Raw genomic sequence first — 18,188 nt, 5'->3', positions numbered from 1 at the left:
CCTCTCTGGCATTCCTCCAGCCCAGCTCAGGTGCTGCCTCCCCCCCCCAGCCCCATGCAGCCATGAGACAGCAGAGGCCCCCGCGGGTAGTGCAATGTCCTTTGATAGGGTCATAACCTTGAGCTGAAAAGGAACTCAGAGGTCATCTAGTTCACCCCTTACATTTTACAGATGAGCAAACTGAGACCCACAGATGGGAGCTCATATGGCCAAGGTCACACAAGGAGAGAGCAGCCAAATCGGACCATGGAGTGGGGCCTCACTCCACAGCCCGTGCTCTCTTCTCTGCACCCAGCTGCCTTTCTAGATGCCTTCTGCTCTCTTTGGTGCTTCTCAATGTGGTGTCACCTAACTTGTGTGGGACATCATTTTTATGTGGTTCTCACACCCCATCCTCCCAGTAGAAGGTAAGCTCCTTGAACACAATGACTGTTGCCTTATTTCATCCTTGGTTCCCCAAGATCTTGAGTTGAATAAAAGGTCAGAGAAAGTATCACTTAAGGTGTGATTGTGGCAGCAGTTAGGCAGAAAGACTAGAGGAAACAGGGGAGAAACCCCTTCCCTCTCCCAAGACCAGAAGAGATTAACTAGGGTTATGATAGGCTTTACATAAGTAAAGGTAGCTTCAAGCTAGGTGAAATCAGATCCAAGAGAAGGGTTGAAACAGGAACTAGCAAGAGGGAGAGGGAACCCACGATAATGCAGGTAAGAACCATAGGTGGAAACCTGAGGTGTTGCCTACAATGGAAAAAGTTGGAGGAGAGACCAGTAATCAAAACGGGCATTTTCCTGCTTAGGCTCCATGACACAAGTGTTAGAAGCTCCCAATCAGGTAGGAGAAAGGAGTGAGTGTAGTCCAGGCAGAGGCGCATTCCTGAAGTGCACAGTGGGACCCCCCTATGAAAAGACAGGGAAACAGAGGCCATCTGAGCCCTGGTAAGCTCAGATCAGCACTTGGTTTAAAGTCAATGGATGAGAGCTTTTTAGGTCTTGGAGTATGATTCACTGCCTGATGAAGTCTAGGAAGGCTCTGGATAGTAGAAGGAGACCCTAGGAAGGCTAATGGTCTGGATACTGGGGTTTTCCCCCCAGCTACATTCCTATTTTTGGATGACTGTGGTGTAGGCAAAATAGCTCTTCATTTGGAATCAGGTGCCCTCGGTTCAAATCCCAGCTCCACCAATATGAAATCTGCACAATCTTAGGTGAGGTCATGCATCTTGAGTCTTGGTTTCCTCTCTAGTAAGATTGGATGATACTTCTGATTCAGACAATCTTGAAGTGATCCTATGAGAATCAGAAGACCTAATGAACAGAACAGGCTTTGTAAAACATTGAAGACAGAGATAGCCATGCCTCCCTGGTGTACCTGTGGAAGCAGTTCAGTGGGGTGGCAAGTGCCCTGGTATGGAAGCTGGGAGTCCAGCACTGCCTCTGATGAGTGGAGTGAGCTTAGGCAAGTCATTGTCCCTCTCTACAACTTAGTTTTCCATTTGTGAAATGCAAGATGTAAATGTGATGGTTTCTCTCCCAGCTTTAACTCTTCTTTGACCTGTGATTGTTTAACTGTGGCTCCTACGTGTTGTGACACACCTCCTCCCCTCAGTTCTCATTCCAAAGAGGCCTCATGGGTTGATTGTCTATGGTATATGGGCTGGTATTAACTGATCAGGTTAGCATCAATAGCAGCTTCTTCATGGGACAAGGGTGGCTTGTAGGGTTTCCCACATCAGCCTTTCTAAAAATCCCTTTTAAAACGATATCCTCCACATTTGCACTTCTCCAGAGCATTACCAGAAAGAATGGACAGCTCGATTTTGCTGCTGGTCATTTGAAGTTTTACTAATTTCATCGGAATAAAGAGGATGAAAACATTTGAATCCCATCCCATATTTTCTCCCTAAGACTAAAATTGTACCTGGATATTTCCTCATTTGAGACAACACCAACGTTTTTGGAACATGATGTCTCAAAGTTATTATAATAATTTCTGGAGATCTGAAACTTCCTCAGGAACCCTTCCCATTTCCTAGAGAAGTGTGAGCCTCCTCACCAGTGTAAGTATCAAAAAGACCTCACAGAATGACCCTTTGATACTTGGGCTGGACTTAACTGATTAAAATGCTCACCTTCCAACCACACACTCACCTGAAAACAGAAAGAACCCATCTTTGTCTCCAAGATTCAGTTTCACATTCTTTCCCCAATCTGGGAAGCTTCCTTTCAGCAAAACAGAGTTCTCCCATTCTGATTTCTAAAGAGATGTTCTTTAGCTCTGGCAAGCCCTCCCTGCACAACTAGAAGGAAGGTAGCTGAATAAATACATCCATCTTTGGGAATTTTTAGTCTTGTTTTCCCACTGTGCCACTTGAATCCAGACATGTGGAGTTTCTGATTTTTCACCCATCCAAGCCCCAGGGAAAGTGTACCCTCTCCATCATCACTTTGGAAACATAACCCTTAGTGAGTTTCCCTGGGAAAATGAATCTTTCTCTTGCCTAACAAATGCATTTTTTCTGAAGCTTTGTGTTTGAATCCTGCCTCAGACATTTAGTATCTGTTCAACCCCGGGCAAGCCACTTAACCTTGCAGAGGCTTAATCTCCTCATCTGAACATGAGGTCATTGGGCCAAATGGCTTCTGGTTCTCCTCTGATTCTCTTATTCTGGCTGGCACGGTCAGGACTCTTGTCTCAGATCCAGTCAACAAACATTTATTAATTGTACCAGGTGCCAAACCCTGGGGGAGATGCTGGAGATCCAAGGGCAAAAGTGAAGCAGCGCCTTCCCTCCTGGGGCTTAACCTTCTATTAAAAAGATATACTGATTTCCCCATCAGGGGGTCCTGAAAAACACATTTATAAATTTGATGAAACTTATCCACAGTGCTCAAATGCTAGGTTTTTGCCCCAAGTAGGCAAGCAAACCCAAGTCAATTTTCAGCACAAATCTCAGAAACCATTTCATCCCTTTCTTCTTTCAGCATGGATTAAGCACCTACTGTGTGACACTGGGATAGGGGAAAAGATAAAAAGATTCTTGATGCTGCCCTGCATTTTGGATAGGAGTTGGAGTGGACAGTCACTGACATTCCTTCCACATCTGAGATTCTGTTGTCAAGAACCTTGAGTGTAGTAGGACAAAGAAGACCTATGCATAACTAGAGTCCAAAAGAGATAACTGTCAGTGTGAAGTGAGGGCAGAGAACGCAGCAGACATCTCCAGCTGGAGACATCCGAGAAGGGGGATTTCAGCAGGCAGAGATGGTGGGGACCATTTCAGGCACAGGTGATTAAGGAAGCAATGCCTTTTTCTTTCAAGGAATATTGAATAGCTGCCCCCTCTGTTTGAAGAAGGCTGTCCCCATATGTCCAGGAGATGGAGAGTAGTTCTGTTTGCCTGGAGTATGAAGGAGCTGAGCAGTGCAGCCAGAACCAAGAGTGGCTAAGCCCTCCACAAAGCCATCTTCAAGCTATCACTTGAATTCTTCTGTGTGATCATGGACATTTTGTGTCTAGCTCAACTCAACAAGCCTTTATTAAGCTCCTCTCATATGCCAGGCATGTACTTGTCACCAAGAGTACAGAGACCCAAGTGAAAGACTTTCTGCTTTCGGCGATGAGGGTGGGGGATAGAATATAACATGTGTAAAAGTAAGTAAATGGAAAACAGACCAAAAAGCTCAAGATGATTTCAGAAAGGAGAGGGTGATGACAGCTCAGGGGAATTGTGAAAGGGGGATAGAAGGTGGCTCCTGGGTTGTATTTTAAAGGATGTGAGGGACTCTAGAAAGGGGAGGGATGACATTGCAAACACAGGCGACAGCTTGTGCCAAGAATTAGTGATGGCAGGCAAAGGGTAGGCTCCAGACACTGGCCAGCAGGGCAATTTGAAATTGGGAGTAAGGAAGAGGAGTAATTGTTAGCTGTCTGGCAGCATCCTTCCTCACCCTTACTTACCCCAAGTCCTTCTTATGTGACAAGCCATAAAACAGCCTTTTTGCTCATTATCTGCCTATTTGAGGAAGGCTTGAATGGGCTGGCATGGATTAGACTCAATGGCCACCAAAGTCCTTGAAAACTAGATATGCTGGGTCCCAGTGTCACTACTCAGTGCCACAAAAGGGGGAAATCTTGGCTCTGTACATCCCTCCACTCATTCTTTTCCAGCCCAGTTCTTTTTGACACATAGTATGTCAGCCATATGGAATTCAACCCTAAGTGTTTCGGATGCCTTCCCTTTCTCATTTTAAACATACATTTCTGATGTTCTCTTAGCAACACAGAGCTGTAAACTCCATTCCAGCTGCCACCGGCCAGTAGGTAGACTGATGTGCTAAAGCCATCCCCCTTAGTGCCAGCCTGCTGGAGTTCAGGGTCAGGGCTCCAAGCCAAAGGCATATGCAAATGGCAAGTGTTGTTTAATTTTCCCCTAGACTCTGAAATACATAAGCATGCAATCATTGCCTGTGGGGATGGAGGTTAAGGTCTGACTTCCCTGTTGGAACCTTTACAAAAATACCCATGCTCTCAACATGTCACATTCTATATGGCCTGCCTCTTTATGGAGAAATGCTGCAGGATTGGTTCCCCCCCCCCCCCCCAAAAAAAAAAAAATCCGACTCTGGAGATGTTCGTTTTTGTTAATGGCATAGCATTCCACGAGATGGCTGGATTGCCAGAGAGTTTTCTTATTTCTCTCTGAAAAGGGGAGCAAACCCCCCACCAGTTTCCGGCAGTGTAATCACCCCAGTGGGAATGCGGGGGAGAAGGCGATCGTGCCTGTGGCTGACGGTTTTCCAACTGAAATATGGGTCACGGTCGGATGTTCGCGGGGCCGGATTTGCCTTAGCGCTTTATGGCATAGACGCCCTTCAAGGGCTCGCTTGGTGCTTTTTCTCCAGTGACTTTCTCAGTATCTCTGCAGACAGGCAAGCAGCACAGAACTCTCCCACCCCTTTCCCCACCCCCACTCCAACCCCACCCCCTCGGCTGCTCTTTCTTTCATTTAAAGAAAACACTACCTAATTGCTTTTTCTCGTGAGCCCCCCAAGAGTTAAGATGAAGTTCACTGCTGCCCACGCAGGCTGAGCCCTTCCGGTGGCTGGCTCCCCCACTCCCGCTGTTGGCTAGCTCCAGCTCCTAGGGGCTTGTCAGTGACTCGGTCTTCATCCCCAGTCCTGCTCTGCGATGCGACGCTTTCCCGGTTGGCACTCCAATTTGCCTGCTTCTACATGTGAGTCTTGCAAAAGCAGCCTCCCGTCTAGTCTCCAAGGCTATAGCAAGGCTCACATGACCGGGCCAGTGAAAGACAGCCAGATTTGAGAGCGGCCCCAGTCTCCGCCCGGCACTGCACGGCGGGCTCCCAGCTGACAGACAGAATATGGGGTGGGCTTTGTCACCAGAGCGCTGGGGCTGGCGTGCCCAGCAAGGCTCAAGATTGCACCGTGCCCAGAAACCTGCTGCCTCTTTCAGGGTGCAGGCAGAAAAACCCCTGAGAAACGGGGTGCCCCCTATTGTCTCCTGGCCAGCCGAGTGGGCTCTGTCGTGCAAGGACAGCTTCTAAAGTAAGGAGGAAGCATGAAGTCTTTGTTAAGCGCCCTGACAAAGAAGGAAGGTAAGGAGATGTTGGAGGAACCCTTTGGTAGAGGAAGAGGACTGCCAGGCTTGGGGGCGGGGGCAGCGGGAACAGTGACCTGACTATTGAGCAGAGATGATTCTAGTCCTTTGGGGAGGGAGAGGAGCATCTTGGGTCAGGGTTCCACTTTGGGGAAATATCACTTAGAAGACAAAAGTAGAGGGCTAGCGTCTCAGTCCTTGCTTCATCTTAACATTGTCAAGACTGCTGCTTGTTAAGGAAAGTCTATGGACCTCAGAGAACATCGTTACTGAATGCTTGGAAATGTGACTCCCTTGCATGTTGTGTTGTTAAATGAGATCCTGGGAAATTCATGGAAGGCTTGACTTTGGTCCTTCAGTTGGCTCAAAGGGCAGCAGGGGACTTGACCGAGAACTTGGAATGGAACGATTTCAAGGCTTAGGGACTCGTTTGCTCCTTGGCATTCCCCCTGCACTGCTGGGCTTGGCAGTTGGTTTTTCTGTCCCCGGACTCTGATAGAATTGATAAGCGAGACAGTGTAGAGCTGACTTGGGGGTCCATACGCTCGTTGTCATACCTTGTGTGATTTTTATTGTGGAAAGGAATATAAATAACTCATGTAAGACAGAGCTAAGAAAATACCCACCCACTTACACTTTGCAGATCGCCAGGAATAAAAAGTGGGGGGGGGGGATGAAACAGTTGGGTGGAATATTAATCATTTTTTGGACAGAAAAATGGTTATTTTTAATCTTTTTTTGCCCCCAAATTAGTCTTTTTTGGATGTTTCTAATTGAATAGTTTATCCATCAGAGAGCCTTCCTTTTCAGAAACGAGAGGAGTTATTCAGTCCTTGAAAAGGATTGGTTTGGGAAAAGGCTCCTAGCCCCAAGCTCTTTGCTCAATAAATGAAGAGGAAAAAATAACTCAGAGGAAACAGGCAGGAAGCTCAATGAACATGGATCTTAGCAGCATCAAAGGACCCTTTCCATTCAGATGGTCATCTTCATGTATCTTCTGTTTCCATTTCAAAAACTGCCCATTTGGGGGCAGAGGGTGAAGTATCAAGGTGTTCTGGGCATCTCTAAAGGGTTCTCATATCAGCCTTCCCTTCCCCATGTGGGAAGGAAAGAGACCCTTTTGGATTTCGGTAATTGACCAGCATTTGTGTTGGCTGCCTCCTCTTGGTTATACTGAGAATTGATGAGGACCAGGGAGTTTCCATCAGAGATGTACAAAATTGCATTCTAGGATCATGAGAAAGGGGCTGGCGCTCAGATAGTGTAAGAGGCTGGAGCAGGGACATAGAATGAGTGAGGAGCTGAGCTGGGATACCGATTCGCAGTGTCCTCTCTGCCCTCTTGGGGATGCCGGTGAAGATGTACTTGTTGCTGGCTTTTGTCCACCTTCTGCCGTTAGGGATGATTGCCATTCCCAGAGGTCTTTAAGCCTTCCAAAGAACTTTTCAGGCTTGATCTCATCAGAGCCTCACAACAGTCTTGTGAGAGAGATGCCATCACTATCCTCATAGAGATGGGGAAACTAAGTCCCAAAAAGGTTGCGGGAGCTGCCCAGGGCCTGAGATGACTTTGAACCCAGACATTTCAGATTCCAAAGCCCAGACTCTACCCACGGTGCCGTGCCACCTGTCCTCCATAAAGAGTTGCCTTTGGGAGAAGTATTTTACCTCCCGTTAACAGATTCAGCCCCTCCCCCAGTTGTCATTCATCATTCTCAAGGACATCTGTGTCCTGTGCTGTCAGAGAGGCTGGATAGTACTAAGTCACCAGGATGATCCTAGGGATGGGAACATCAAGAGCGAGATAGAGTGCTGTGAGGAAGCATCTTCCCCGGTGAGAGCTCTCACACACATTTTTCCCTAAGAAGTTGATGACTCTCTGGCTTTGACCACCAAGAGCTCCCCCAGAGGATAGGGGATGCCTCTCCAAAGCAGAGGCCCCCCTCAGCTGAGGATTTTGACTTGTTCCCAGGGACCAAGGCATCTAGCAAGAGTGGTGGGTGAGGGAAAAGACCCATCGCATGGTTGGGCTAGAGTTGCCAATCCAAAAGTAGTTGCTAAAGCTGTCACTTATCCCCTTTTCTGGCAGATCTCAAAGCATTCTGGGACAACGAATATCATTGTCATCTATTGAGAATTTTAAAAGCCCTCAAACTTTTATTTATTTGTTAATAAACTGAAACTCCGCCAAAGAATTGTCCCTGCTCTCATTACCCCTTGTGCGTTAGCCACCTGCACCAGCAGGGCGGAAAGACTTCAAATCACTTTGGCCAAGCTTTTGTAACACTTTAAGGTCACTCACTTTGGGATTTCCAGAGCCATGGAATGTTGACTAGTTCAAGGAATGGTTCCTTACTGGTGGTGTCTTTGAAAGCATCCCTTGGGGCCTGAGAATTGTCTACCCAAGACCCACAGGCTCAATCCTTCCTTATCCTCTGGTCCTGAGCAGGCTCCTTGCTTTGTCCTGGTTTTGCTTTGGGAAACTGCCAGTGAAAGTTGGGCCTCGTTTGAGAATTCTCTGCTGCCTAATAGCCCCTCCCACTTTACCCAGTGCCGTGAACAGAGCAAGTTGGGGGAGGGGGGGTGAGATTGAGCTATTGCTTAATTGGAAAGACTATGACTTCCCTGATGTGCCATTTTACAAAACTCACCAGCTGTATTTAATCAAAGCTTGATTCTGAGCAAAATTCCCCAGGAAATAGTTGGATACTGCTTTGCAGTTCCCTCGTGTTTCCAAATTGTGCTCTGGCCTTTATTGCTTGTTGGAGTATGTGCACTTTTAAAAGGACTGTTGTGTGGCACCAGCCAGGCACAGAGGAGAGAGCACAGCATTCTGACTCACACTGTTCGGTTCCTGGCTGGTGGCTAGCAGGCAGTCTCCTTGCCTTCTCGGACCTTTGCTTTCTTCCATAAGATAGGGGCCTTGGTCAAGCTAAGATACTCATCCTTTGATTTGTGTGACACCAACACATACTGTCTGAGTGGGGTTAATACAGGAAGTGGCACGTAGTAGGTGCTTAGTACATGTTTCTTAATTCAGCTGGGAAAGACCTTAACCTCTCAGAGCCCAGGCACTAACTCTCTTAAGTCTAGCTTAAAGACAAATCACAATTCTGCCTAAATGGATGGAGTTTCCACACTGGAAGTTGCTTATCATCAATGAAATGACAGGTTCCCCCTCCTCTTCAAAGAAAAGGGAAGGAAGGAGGGAAGGGAGGCTGTGTGTAAATGAGATATTACACACATATTTTCTTTCCAACTCCGAAGTTATCATGGAAAATTGGTCCTGATGCATTAATAGATGAGTACCTACTGGCCCTGAGAAGCACTTGCATCTTGCCCCTCTTCCTCTGTTCCATACTCACCACCAATGTCGGTTCCTTAGTCTATTAAGCTGCCAGGAGCCATCGACACTGGGCCTTATGTGTTAGTTCCAGGAGAGATATTGCAAACCTCTTTCTTTTGCTTAATTGCCTTGGCTGCTCTTGGGACTGGAGAAGTTAAACTCTCCTCTCTGGACCCGCACTCTCTCAGGATGCTTATTTCTGTCCCCTTTATTGTGGCCTGTTTGTTGAACGACATTCTTGCTCTTGGAGCAGTCAGAGAAGAGGGCACAAGCACAGCTTGTATGCAGAGTCTCCAGGCTGGATCCCCAAAGCTGCTAGGGGCGGGAAAACCCAGGTGGGTGGGGAGACAGCACCCCGGGGCCAAGACCAAGGGCTGCTTTGCTCTGGGCTTGTTCCTTTCTTCCAAGACTGTTTATGAGTTTTCTTCAGAGGGTTACAGGGCAGAGAGGGTGCCTCCTCTTCCTGGCCATAGACATCACTGGCCAGATAATGATCCGCAATTTCAAGAAGGATTGAACATGTGTTCACCCCAGGGATCCAACCTGCTGTCCTAGAAAGACCCAAGAGGCATTGCTGTGACTTCACACTCAATAAGGGTTTTATGAAGTGGTTTAAAATCTGTGGCTTGAGTAGCAAGCGCCATTCTTAGATGGAGCTGGCTGGATTTGTGTGAATGGGAAAAGAGAGCCTGGGTGTGACCGAAGTAGGACTAGGGAGTGCAAACACTAAGAAGCCTGGTTTCAGCTTAGCCAAAGAATGAACCTTCTGACTAGCACTGTCTAATAGGAAGTAGTGAGCTCTCCATCACTGACACTGTTCAAGGGGCAGCTGAATGACTATCTGCCAGGAATTCTGGGAGTTTGGGTGCACTGGAGGCTGAACATAAGTCAGCAATGTGACCAGGCAGCTTTCCCTCATAAAGCTAATAGAAACTGAGCTTGTATTGAAAGTCATGGTATATAGACCTGGAGGGGGCAGTGACAGTCCCTGAGTGGTTTCACAGGATCATAAAGAGAAGGCAGGCCAACCCTCTCATTTCACAGATGAGGAAACAGAGGCCGTGCCTCATCCAAGGTCACCCAGGAATAAGTAGCAGAGCCAGGCTTGACAGGAGTAGAATGTAGGCTGTAGTGGGAGTCAGAGGAGCTCAGCTGGAATCCCACCTCTTCTGGAGACAGGACAATCATTACCTCTCTGGGTCTCAGTTTTCTTATCTGTTAAATGGGTGGCCTCTGAGGTACCTTCTTTCTCTGAGTCTATGATTCCAAGTCATAGGAGATGAGGTAGATGATAGCACATCTATCAGAGCCCTGGATCTGGGGACAGGAAGGCCTGAGTTCGAATTTAGCTCTGGACACTTACTGTCTGTGTGACCCTGGGCAAGTACCTTAATCTCTGCCTTCCTTTAATTTCCTCAATTGTAGAATGGGGCTGATAATAGCACCTACCTTGAATGGTTATTGTGAGGAGCTCGGGAGATAACATTTATAAAAAGTGATAGGCACACAGAGGCACTGTATACATCTAGAGCCGTCTGGGTGGCTCATTGGACAGATTGCTGAGCCTGGAGCTTCAGTTACTGACTGGTTATATGGCCTTGGGGAAGTCACTTACCTTCCGTTCTCCTCAGTTTCCTCAACTGTAAAAGTGATGATAAGAGCACAGCCTCCCAGAAGTGGTGCAAGCATCAGATGAGCCAATATCTGCAAAGTGCTTACCCAGCACCTGGCACGCAGCACACCCTTCACAAGTGCTTCTTGCCTTCCAGTTGCACTGCCCTGTCCAGGTTATTGTATTGTCTCTGAATCATTGCTCCAGGCCTTTATTTTACAGCTGAGGAAGCCAAGTCCCAGCGAGGTGGAGAGTAGTGGAGGCAGCATTCGGCCCCAGGCCCTCTGACCCCCCCTGCTAGCATTCTGTCCCTGGGGACTGAGCTTTGATGATCGCTCTGCAGAGGAAGAAAGTTACCTCTGCACTGGGGCAGTGACTGAATGGCACACTTGTGCATTTCCTCACCATTTTCTGAGGAAAGGAGCTGTGGTGAGGGGAGGGGAGGCAGACACCCCTTCTGTGCACTCTTCTGGGGCACCTGGAGGGGCAGGGAAAGCAGTCATGGCAATGGGCTCCATCCCAGGGGCACCTCAACTACCTGATTGCTGGTCATTCAGCCTCTCAGGTTGGGAAATCAATTTTAAAGGATATCAGCCCTGGGTTGGAAGGTCAGGTTTTTCAAAGGTTTTTATGTTGAGCAGAAATATTTGAGAAAAATCACATCTTCCTGCCCAGCTCCATGAGTTGAGTTCTCCTGGTTTTTAAAAAAAACCTATTGAAAGGATTTGTTTTTGTGGCATATACATCTCCTCCTGCCCCTTTTTTTTTGCCCCTGATGATAGTGAGAAGGTGAATTCCCATCAAGTGAACTGAAGTTGACTGGAATGCATTTTCCTTTCTAAAATGTATAATGAGGGGAAGGTCTGGATTTACTCAAATGCTTTTACTTTTTAATTTAACTTTACTATCTCTAATAATTCCATTATCCAGCAGTTTTTGCTTGTGTGTGTTACCTAGGAGCAGCTAGGTAGCTCAGTGGGCAGAACACTGACCCTAGAGACAGGAACACCCGAGTTCAAATCCAGCCTCAGATACTAGTTGCATGACCCTGGGCAAGTCATTTAACCTCTGTTTGCCTTAATCCACTAGAGAAGAAACTTACAAACCACTCTGGTATCTTTGACAAGAAAATCTCATGGACAGTGTGATCCATGGGATCATGGAAAGACAATGTTACCTTCCTTGATTTTCATTCACCTTGTGACAAAAGGGTTAGAACTACTCTCCCCATTTTGCGGATGAGGAAATGGAGGCTGAGGTGAGCAGATTTGTCCAAATTCACACAGCTATTAAGTAGCGGCTGGATGAGAGGAAGTGCTTTCAGGCCACGCTGTTCTCTTTGCCTCAGTTGCCTTACTTGGGGAGACCTCTGAGGTCTCCTTCAGCTCAGGCTCTGCTGTTCTGTTCATTGCTGCTCAGACTATCTGAAGGACAGGATCCAGTTGGGACACCACTACATTTGACAAAGGACATTGCTAAACTATAGCTTATCTAGAGGAAGATGACCAGGGTGGTGAAAGGCTTTGAAATTATGGGATCATAGCTTTCCATCTAGGAAAATGGAAGACCTTCAGAGGGCCTAGATTTTAACTCCCCCATTTCACAAAGGAGCAAACCGGGGCCAGAATAGGGGAAGTGACTTATCCAAGGTCACAAGGCAATAGCAGAGCATGAATTTGAACCCCATGTCTCCAAATCCAAGACTCTCCTCATTGTCCCCCAAATGATGCTACAGGAGGCTTGGTTGAAGGAACCAAGGAAATATTTTAGCCTGAAGAAGAGAAAACTGGGGAATAGGAAGGTGGGAAGGTGTACCATAGCTGTTTTCCAATATTTGGAAGGCTGTCCTCTGGAAGAAGGAGACCTTTTTTGCTTGGATTAATGAAGGAGATTTGAAAGGAAACCAATGTTGGTGTGAGATCAAGGCAAAACCTCCTAATGACAAGAACTCACCCAAGGGAGGATAGACTGCTATCTCAGGAGGGAAAGAGTTCCCCTTACCTGGAGTTCTTTAAGAAAAAATGGTGTGACTACTGATGGGGGGGAGGAGTGTGGTTGAGAAGATTCTTTGCATCACCAGAGCTAAGCAGTAGATGCTGAAAGCATGTTGGATGGATGGGTGGGTGGATGGATGGATGGATGAATGGATGGAAGGAGGGAGGGATGGGTGGGTGGGTGGGTGGGTGGATGGATGGATGGATGGATGGGTGGAGGGATGGAGGGATGGATGGATGGATGGATGGATGGATGAATGGATGGAAGGAGGGAGGGATGGGTGGGTGGGTGGATGGATGGATGAATGGATGGGTGGGTGGGTGGAGGGATGGAGGGATGGATGGATGGAGGGATGGATGGATGGATGGATGGATGGATGGATGGATGGATGGATGGATGGATAGATACAAGGAGGAAGGGAGGGATGGATAGAAGGAGGGAGGGATGGATGGATGGGTGAGTGGGTGTATGGATGGATGGGTGGATGGGTGGAAGGATGTGTGAATGGGTGGGTGGATGGATGGAAGGATGGGTGGATGGGTGGAGGGATGGAGGGATGGATGGATGGATGGATGGATGGATGGATGGATGGATGGATGGATGTTGAACCAGCAAATGGGGTAGTAACCTTCTCTTCTTCAGTATGAAAAGTAAACTCCTTTGATAGAATCCTGGGTTTAGAGCTTGAAGGCAGCTCAGAGACCTTCAGGTCTAACCCCCTTATTTCCAATATGAGAAAACTAAACCCCCGAGGAATGAAGAAGTGTGTCCAAGGCCATACAGCTGGTAACTGGACCCAGGTCTTCCTGACTCCATGTCTTGGGCAGAACAGCCCTGCTCCTGTACCAGGGCCTGCTCAGCATTCTTTCTCTTTTTTCTCTTGTTACCCAGTGCCATTCAGAGAGGCCCCGACGTACTCGAACCGGCGGCGGAGACCCCCGAGCACACTGGCAGCCCCCCGAGTCCTACTGCGCTCCAACAGTGATAACAACCTCAACGTGAACAACCTCCCCGACTGGTCCGTGTGCTCCTCGGCCTCTTCCCACCGCAGCCTTTCACCTCAGCTCCTCCAGCAGATGCAGGGCAACCCAAATGGCACAGTGAAAACCATTGGGAGCTACACGCCGGGGCCTCGGAGCCGCTCCCCGTCTCTGAACCGGCTTGGGGAGGATGTCAGGAGGCAGCAGCAGCAGGCGCAGCCACTGCCACAACGGCACATCAGGTGACTCCGGGGCCCTGGCCAGGGGTGGGCAGGAGGCTCCCAGCCTTTCCGTGCGCGCCCCTAGAACCATGGGCGGGGATTATAGGGGGTAACTGCAGGTCAGGCTCAGCATCATTGTAGTTCCAAACCCATTTGTGGAAAAATCTTGTGTAAATGCATTGATTTGTGCAGTTTTCTACCTTCAGCCCAGTGTGCTGAGGACAGAGGAAGCCCCCTCATGGTGTCTTGGGATGTTGAGCTGGGCCTCTCCTTCAACCTCCTCATTTTACAGAGGAAGAAAGTGAGGCACAGGGAGGTGGTGGGCCTTCCAGGGGGGACCAGGTAGTTCTGAGCAGGGCTGGACTTGAGCCCAGCCCCTCTGAGCCATGCAGGGCCTCGGGGCAGTCATTCTGGACGTCTGGGGGAGCACCGCCTTTGGTAGAAGACTTAGGGGGTCTCAGCGTCTCTTGCAGGGTCCTCGGATCAAACTCCTGATCTCCGCTTTTCTTGTGCATGTGTTTCTTGGTCCTGCCAGTGGGAGGCAGCCTTTGGACTATGGCTGCCTAAGCTTGTCAGGTACAGGGAGCTCTCCAGAAGGCCCTTCCTTCTCCTTGGTTGTTGCCCTCAGACTCCCTGCTGCAGGTGGAGCCAGATTGTATCTGAAGGTTTTTCTCGTTCAGGCCAGTGTGGGGAGAAGGACATCTTGGGGCGATGGAGGCAGGGGCAAGAAGAAAGTGGTCTTCAGTTGTAGCTATATAAACTTAAATGAGCCATCTAACTCTTCTGGGCCTCAGTTTCCTCTTCTGTGAAATGAAGGGGTTGAACTGGACAGTCTCTAAATTTCCTTCTAGATATAAATCCTCAATCTTGGGGGTCAAGTATGCCCTCCCTCTGCGCCCCCCTCCCTGCTTCGTACTTTCTCCCTGGGCTGAAGGGTGACTGGGTGGGTTGGTAATTAGGGGAAGAAGAGAGACTGGCTTTTCCATTGGTGATGGCATGCTTCCTCATGTGTGTACATGCATGTGTATGTGGTTGGGGGGAACCAAAATGACTCTATCCAATATCAAGGTTACTAGTTGCACAGCTGTGACCCCACCCCCAAGCCTGGCACTGCCATGAGGGGACCTTTCTTTTCTGAATTGTGTAGGCAGAGGAGCCCAGCCAAGGGGGAAAGTATGGGAAAGGAGGGCAGGGGGAGCAGCATCCCCCCACCTTCCCCTCTCCGGAGCCAGAATGTCACAAACACCCAAACTAGCCAGATCTCCTTTGCAGTTGGTGGGCCAGTTCATCTGCCTGGGGCTAGTAAGTCACGGGGACCCTGTGCAAATGTCTAGCTCATTCTTAGCTCAAGGTTGATGTTCAGCCTCAGGAACCCAGGCAAAAATTCCTAGTAGGCTGAGCGTGATGTAGACCTCCGTGGCAGGAGTCCCAGAAGGCAGCAAGACTCACTGTGGGTACTTCTCACTAATATAGGGCCAATTCCAGAGGGAGACATTTCTACTCTCCTGAATACAGAATTTTAATAAGATGCTAAAGACAGTGTATCCTGAATCTTGGCAAAGCCTTAGCTGAAGAGTGCTAAAGAGGAAACGGAGCCCCAGGGGCATTCAAGGAGATTTCTGACAATTCTCTTTTCTTTTATCTTCGGGCCAGGGCAGCAGATCGGGAGAATGAGGCAGGCATTTCCCCTTCTCATTACCTGTTCTTTGAGTGCCTGTGTGGGTATGTGTGTGTGTGTGTGTGTGTGCGCACGCGCACGTGTGTTTGTGACTGTAGGGATAGGAATGTGTCTGTGTGTATGTGTGCACATATGTGTTTGTGTATGTGTGTGTAAACATGTATGTGTATAGGGGGGTGTAGGGAGTGTAGACAGAGAGATTGAGTTCAAATGCAGCGGGCTCTTCCTCTCCCTTTCCTATAACTATCTATGTGGGCAGCTTCGGGGGAGGCAGAGGTGCTGGGCCTAAGGACAGCCTAGGGTTCCATCCCAATCTGGGCAGTTTGGTGGGCATACTCTCTGGGGCTTGGAGTGGCAAAAGGTGGCCAGAGTCAAGTCAATCCACAGCTTTTATAAAGCACTTATTAATTGTCAGACATTTTTCTAAGTACTTGGAATACAAATCCAAGCAAAAGAAAGATCAGCTGCCCTCAGGAAGCTTACTTTTTAAAGACAAAAACATCAGAAAAGGAAACTGAGAAGGGCAGGCTGCCAGAGAGAGTTGGTACCTCTTAGAAGAGCCTGTTTGATCCTGGTGGGAAATGAAAAGATTACTGACCTGGTGCCCTCCTGCAATGGATGGTCTAGAGGGAGCTGTCCAATCAGAGGAAGGGGCCTTCATGTCCATCTTCCCAGGTATAATTTCCAGGGTCAAAGAGATCTTCCAGGATGAAGAGGTGTCTGAGCCCTGATGGAGAAGTCCAGTGGGGCCATTCAGCCCACTGGCCACCCCCAGGAGCAGGGTATTCCCACAAAACACTTTGGGTTGTGACATTGTAGACTTAGATTTAGTGCTATAAATACCAGCTGGGGTGGTGAGATAGACAGGAAGATAGAGGATAGATAGGCAGACAGACAGAGTGAGCATTTATTAAGTCCTTGCTGTGTGCTGAGCGAGGTGTTATGCTCAGCACTGAGGATATAAATGGAGGAGAACTCAGCAGCCCTTTCCCTCAGAGAGCTGACACTGAATGGGGGAAGACATTGGGAGATGAGGTAGGAAGGTCATGGCTCCTGACCCCATCTGGCATATGAGGCAAAGCTGACCTGCCAGAGTGGGGGACCCTAGGCAGGGCAGAGCCCCACCCAGGAGGGAGGCAGAAGAGGGGATGGGCTAAGTTGGGAGCCCCAAATAGACACTGAGGGCTGGGGGCTGTACCGTCCAGATCTGACCTGCCCATTGTCAGAGCTAGCAGAAGTTATCAGCCTGGGAAAAATGCTGACCGCCCTGTTACCTTCCTGGGCCTGTGACTGCCTGCATACAGGACTTTCCTGAAGGGAAGGTCTGCCTGTGTCTCTCTTCCTTCCTCAGTAAACCCTGGTGTCTGCCTCTTACCTGCAGCATCACATCTTAAGTCCACTGGTGAGTAAATCTCGCCAGCACCAACCCTCTCTATGATCCTGGTCCACTCGCTTTTTCATACTCCATCTCCTACCTCCAGGCCTTTGCAGTCCCTGTGCCTCCAAGCCTGGAAGGCGCTCACTTCTCACCTCTTAGATCTTTGATTTGCCTCAAGTCTCAGCTCCAGTCCTGCCTCCTGCAGAAGCTCTGCCACCTCCCCCACCCCCTACGCTGCCTTCTGTCTCCTCTGAGCCTTTTACCTGCCTGTTTGCACGTTGCCTCCTTCCTTAAAATTGAGCTGCTGAGGGCAGGGACACTGTTGTCTTCATGAGCCCACGGTTGTTCCCCCGTGTCCGACTCCGTGGCCCCCTTGGGGTTTTCCCAGCAGAGATACTAGAGTGCTTTGCCTTGCCCCTTCTACTTAGTACTCCTAGGAGCTCAGAGGCCATCAAGGCTGCCCTCCTCCCCCCACCTCCTGGGCTCATGGGAAGACTGCGGGGCAGAGGTGGACTGGCTCAGGGACTACGTGAGAGGCAGCTCCCATCCCAGGGCCCCAATTTGGGGTGAACACTGAGACCAGGAAGTCAGGGGGCTCTGGGGACACCCAGGCAGGGCAGATTGACTTCATTTACTTTTCTCATGAGGGTCCTGGCTCTCAGGACTAAGCAGGAGCTATGTGGTACCCTCTCCATTATCTGTAGGCTTCCCCCTACAGACCCTCACTCACACATCCATGTCCCCCATTTTGGTGAAAGACCCAGATCTGGTCCTGATGATGGAGGGGTCACTATCGTCCATCCTCCTGGGCTGCTCAGAAGCATCCCTTCCAGGCATCACCCTTTGTGCACCTTCCTGTATGGTTAGGTATCAAGGGCTGTCTTCTAGTAGGCGATGAGGGGAGGAGGCGGAGCTGTGTCTCAGGGGGCCGGCCTCCTGCTGAAGACTTGAAGGAAGCCAGAAGGGGACCTTTGCAGCAGCAAGATCACCCTGTGGAGAATGCTGCTGGTTCAGAAGTATGTCTAGGGGGAGCCTGATTTAGTGCTGAGAAGTGGAGAGCGGATCCCAGGCTATGAACAGTCACTGTCTGAATGTTAAAGAAGATTGCTAGGTGGGGGTGGGGGAGCTGAGATGAGCCCCAGTGGTGCCCAGCCCTGAAGCCCTGCCTCAGCAGCCCCATGTCTGCCCCTACCCATGCATGCACCACACACACACACACACACACACACACACACACACACACACACATGCAGTGTACACACACACACACACACCCAGGCAGGCATAGCACAGATCAGGAGCACACATTCACACTCACACACACACACATACCAGACAGGCATAGCACAGATCAGGAGCACA

The 18,188-nt window shown here is 49.1% G+C and overlaps 1 protein-coding gene across 2 annotated transcripts in view; it reads left to right on the top strand.

Annotated features, from left to right (window-relative positions):
- The window catches only part of SHANK2 (SH3 and multiple ankyrin repeat domains 2), a 698,541-nt gene that overhangs the window by 250,603 nt on the left and 429,750 nt on the right, over positions 1–18,188 (top strand). Inside the window, exons 1-2 of one of the 2 annotated variants that reach the window (XM_069066556.1) lie at positions 5,198–5,615; positions 13,461–13,791. In XM_069066556.1, the coding sequence (XP_068922657.1) occupies positions 5,579–5,615; positions 13,461–13,791 (368 nt within the window). In that variant the 5' untranslated portion in view covers positions 5,198–5,578. Of the gene's footprint in view, positions 1–5,197; positions 5,616–13,460; positions 13,792–18,188 lie in introns of those variants that run through there. The other variant, XM_069066555.1, reaches the window with a different exon arrangement.

The sequence above is a fragment of the Petaurus breviceps genome, unplaced genomic scaffold, assembly GCF_028583685.1.
Source record: "Petaurus breviceps papuanus isolate PSGF00001 unplaced genomic scaffold, PetGlider_PUasm1.0 90721, whole genome shotgun sequence".
Lineage (NCBI taxonomy): Eukaryota > Metazoa > Chordata > Mammalia > Diprotodontia > Petauridae > Petaurus > Petaurus breviceps.
This window is presented reverse-complemented; position numbering and strand designations above follow the sequence as displayed.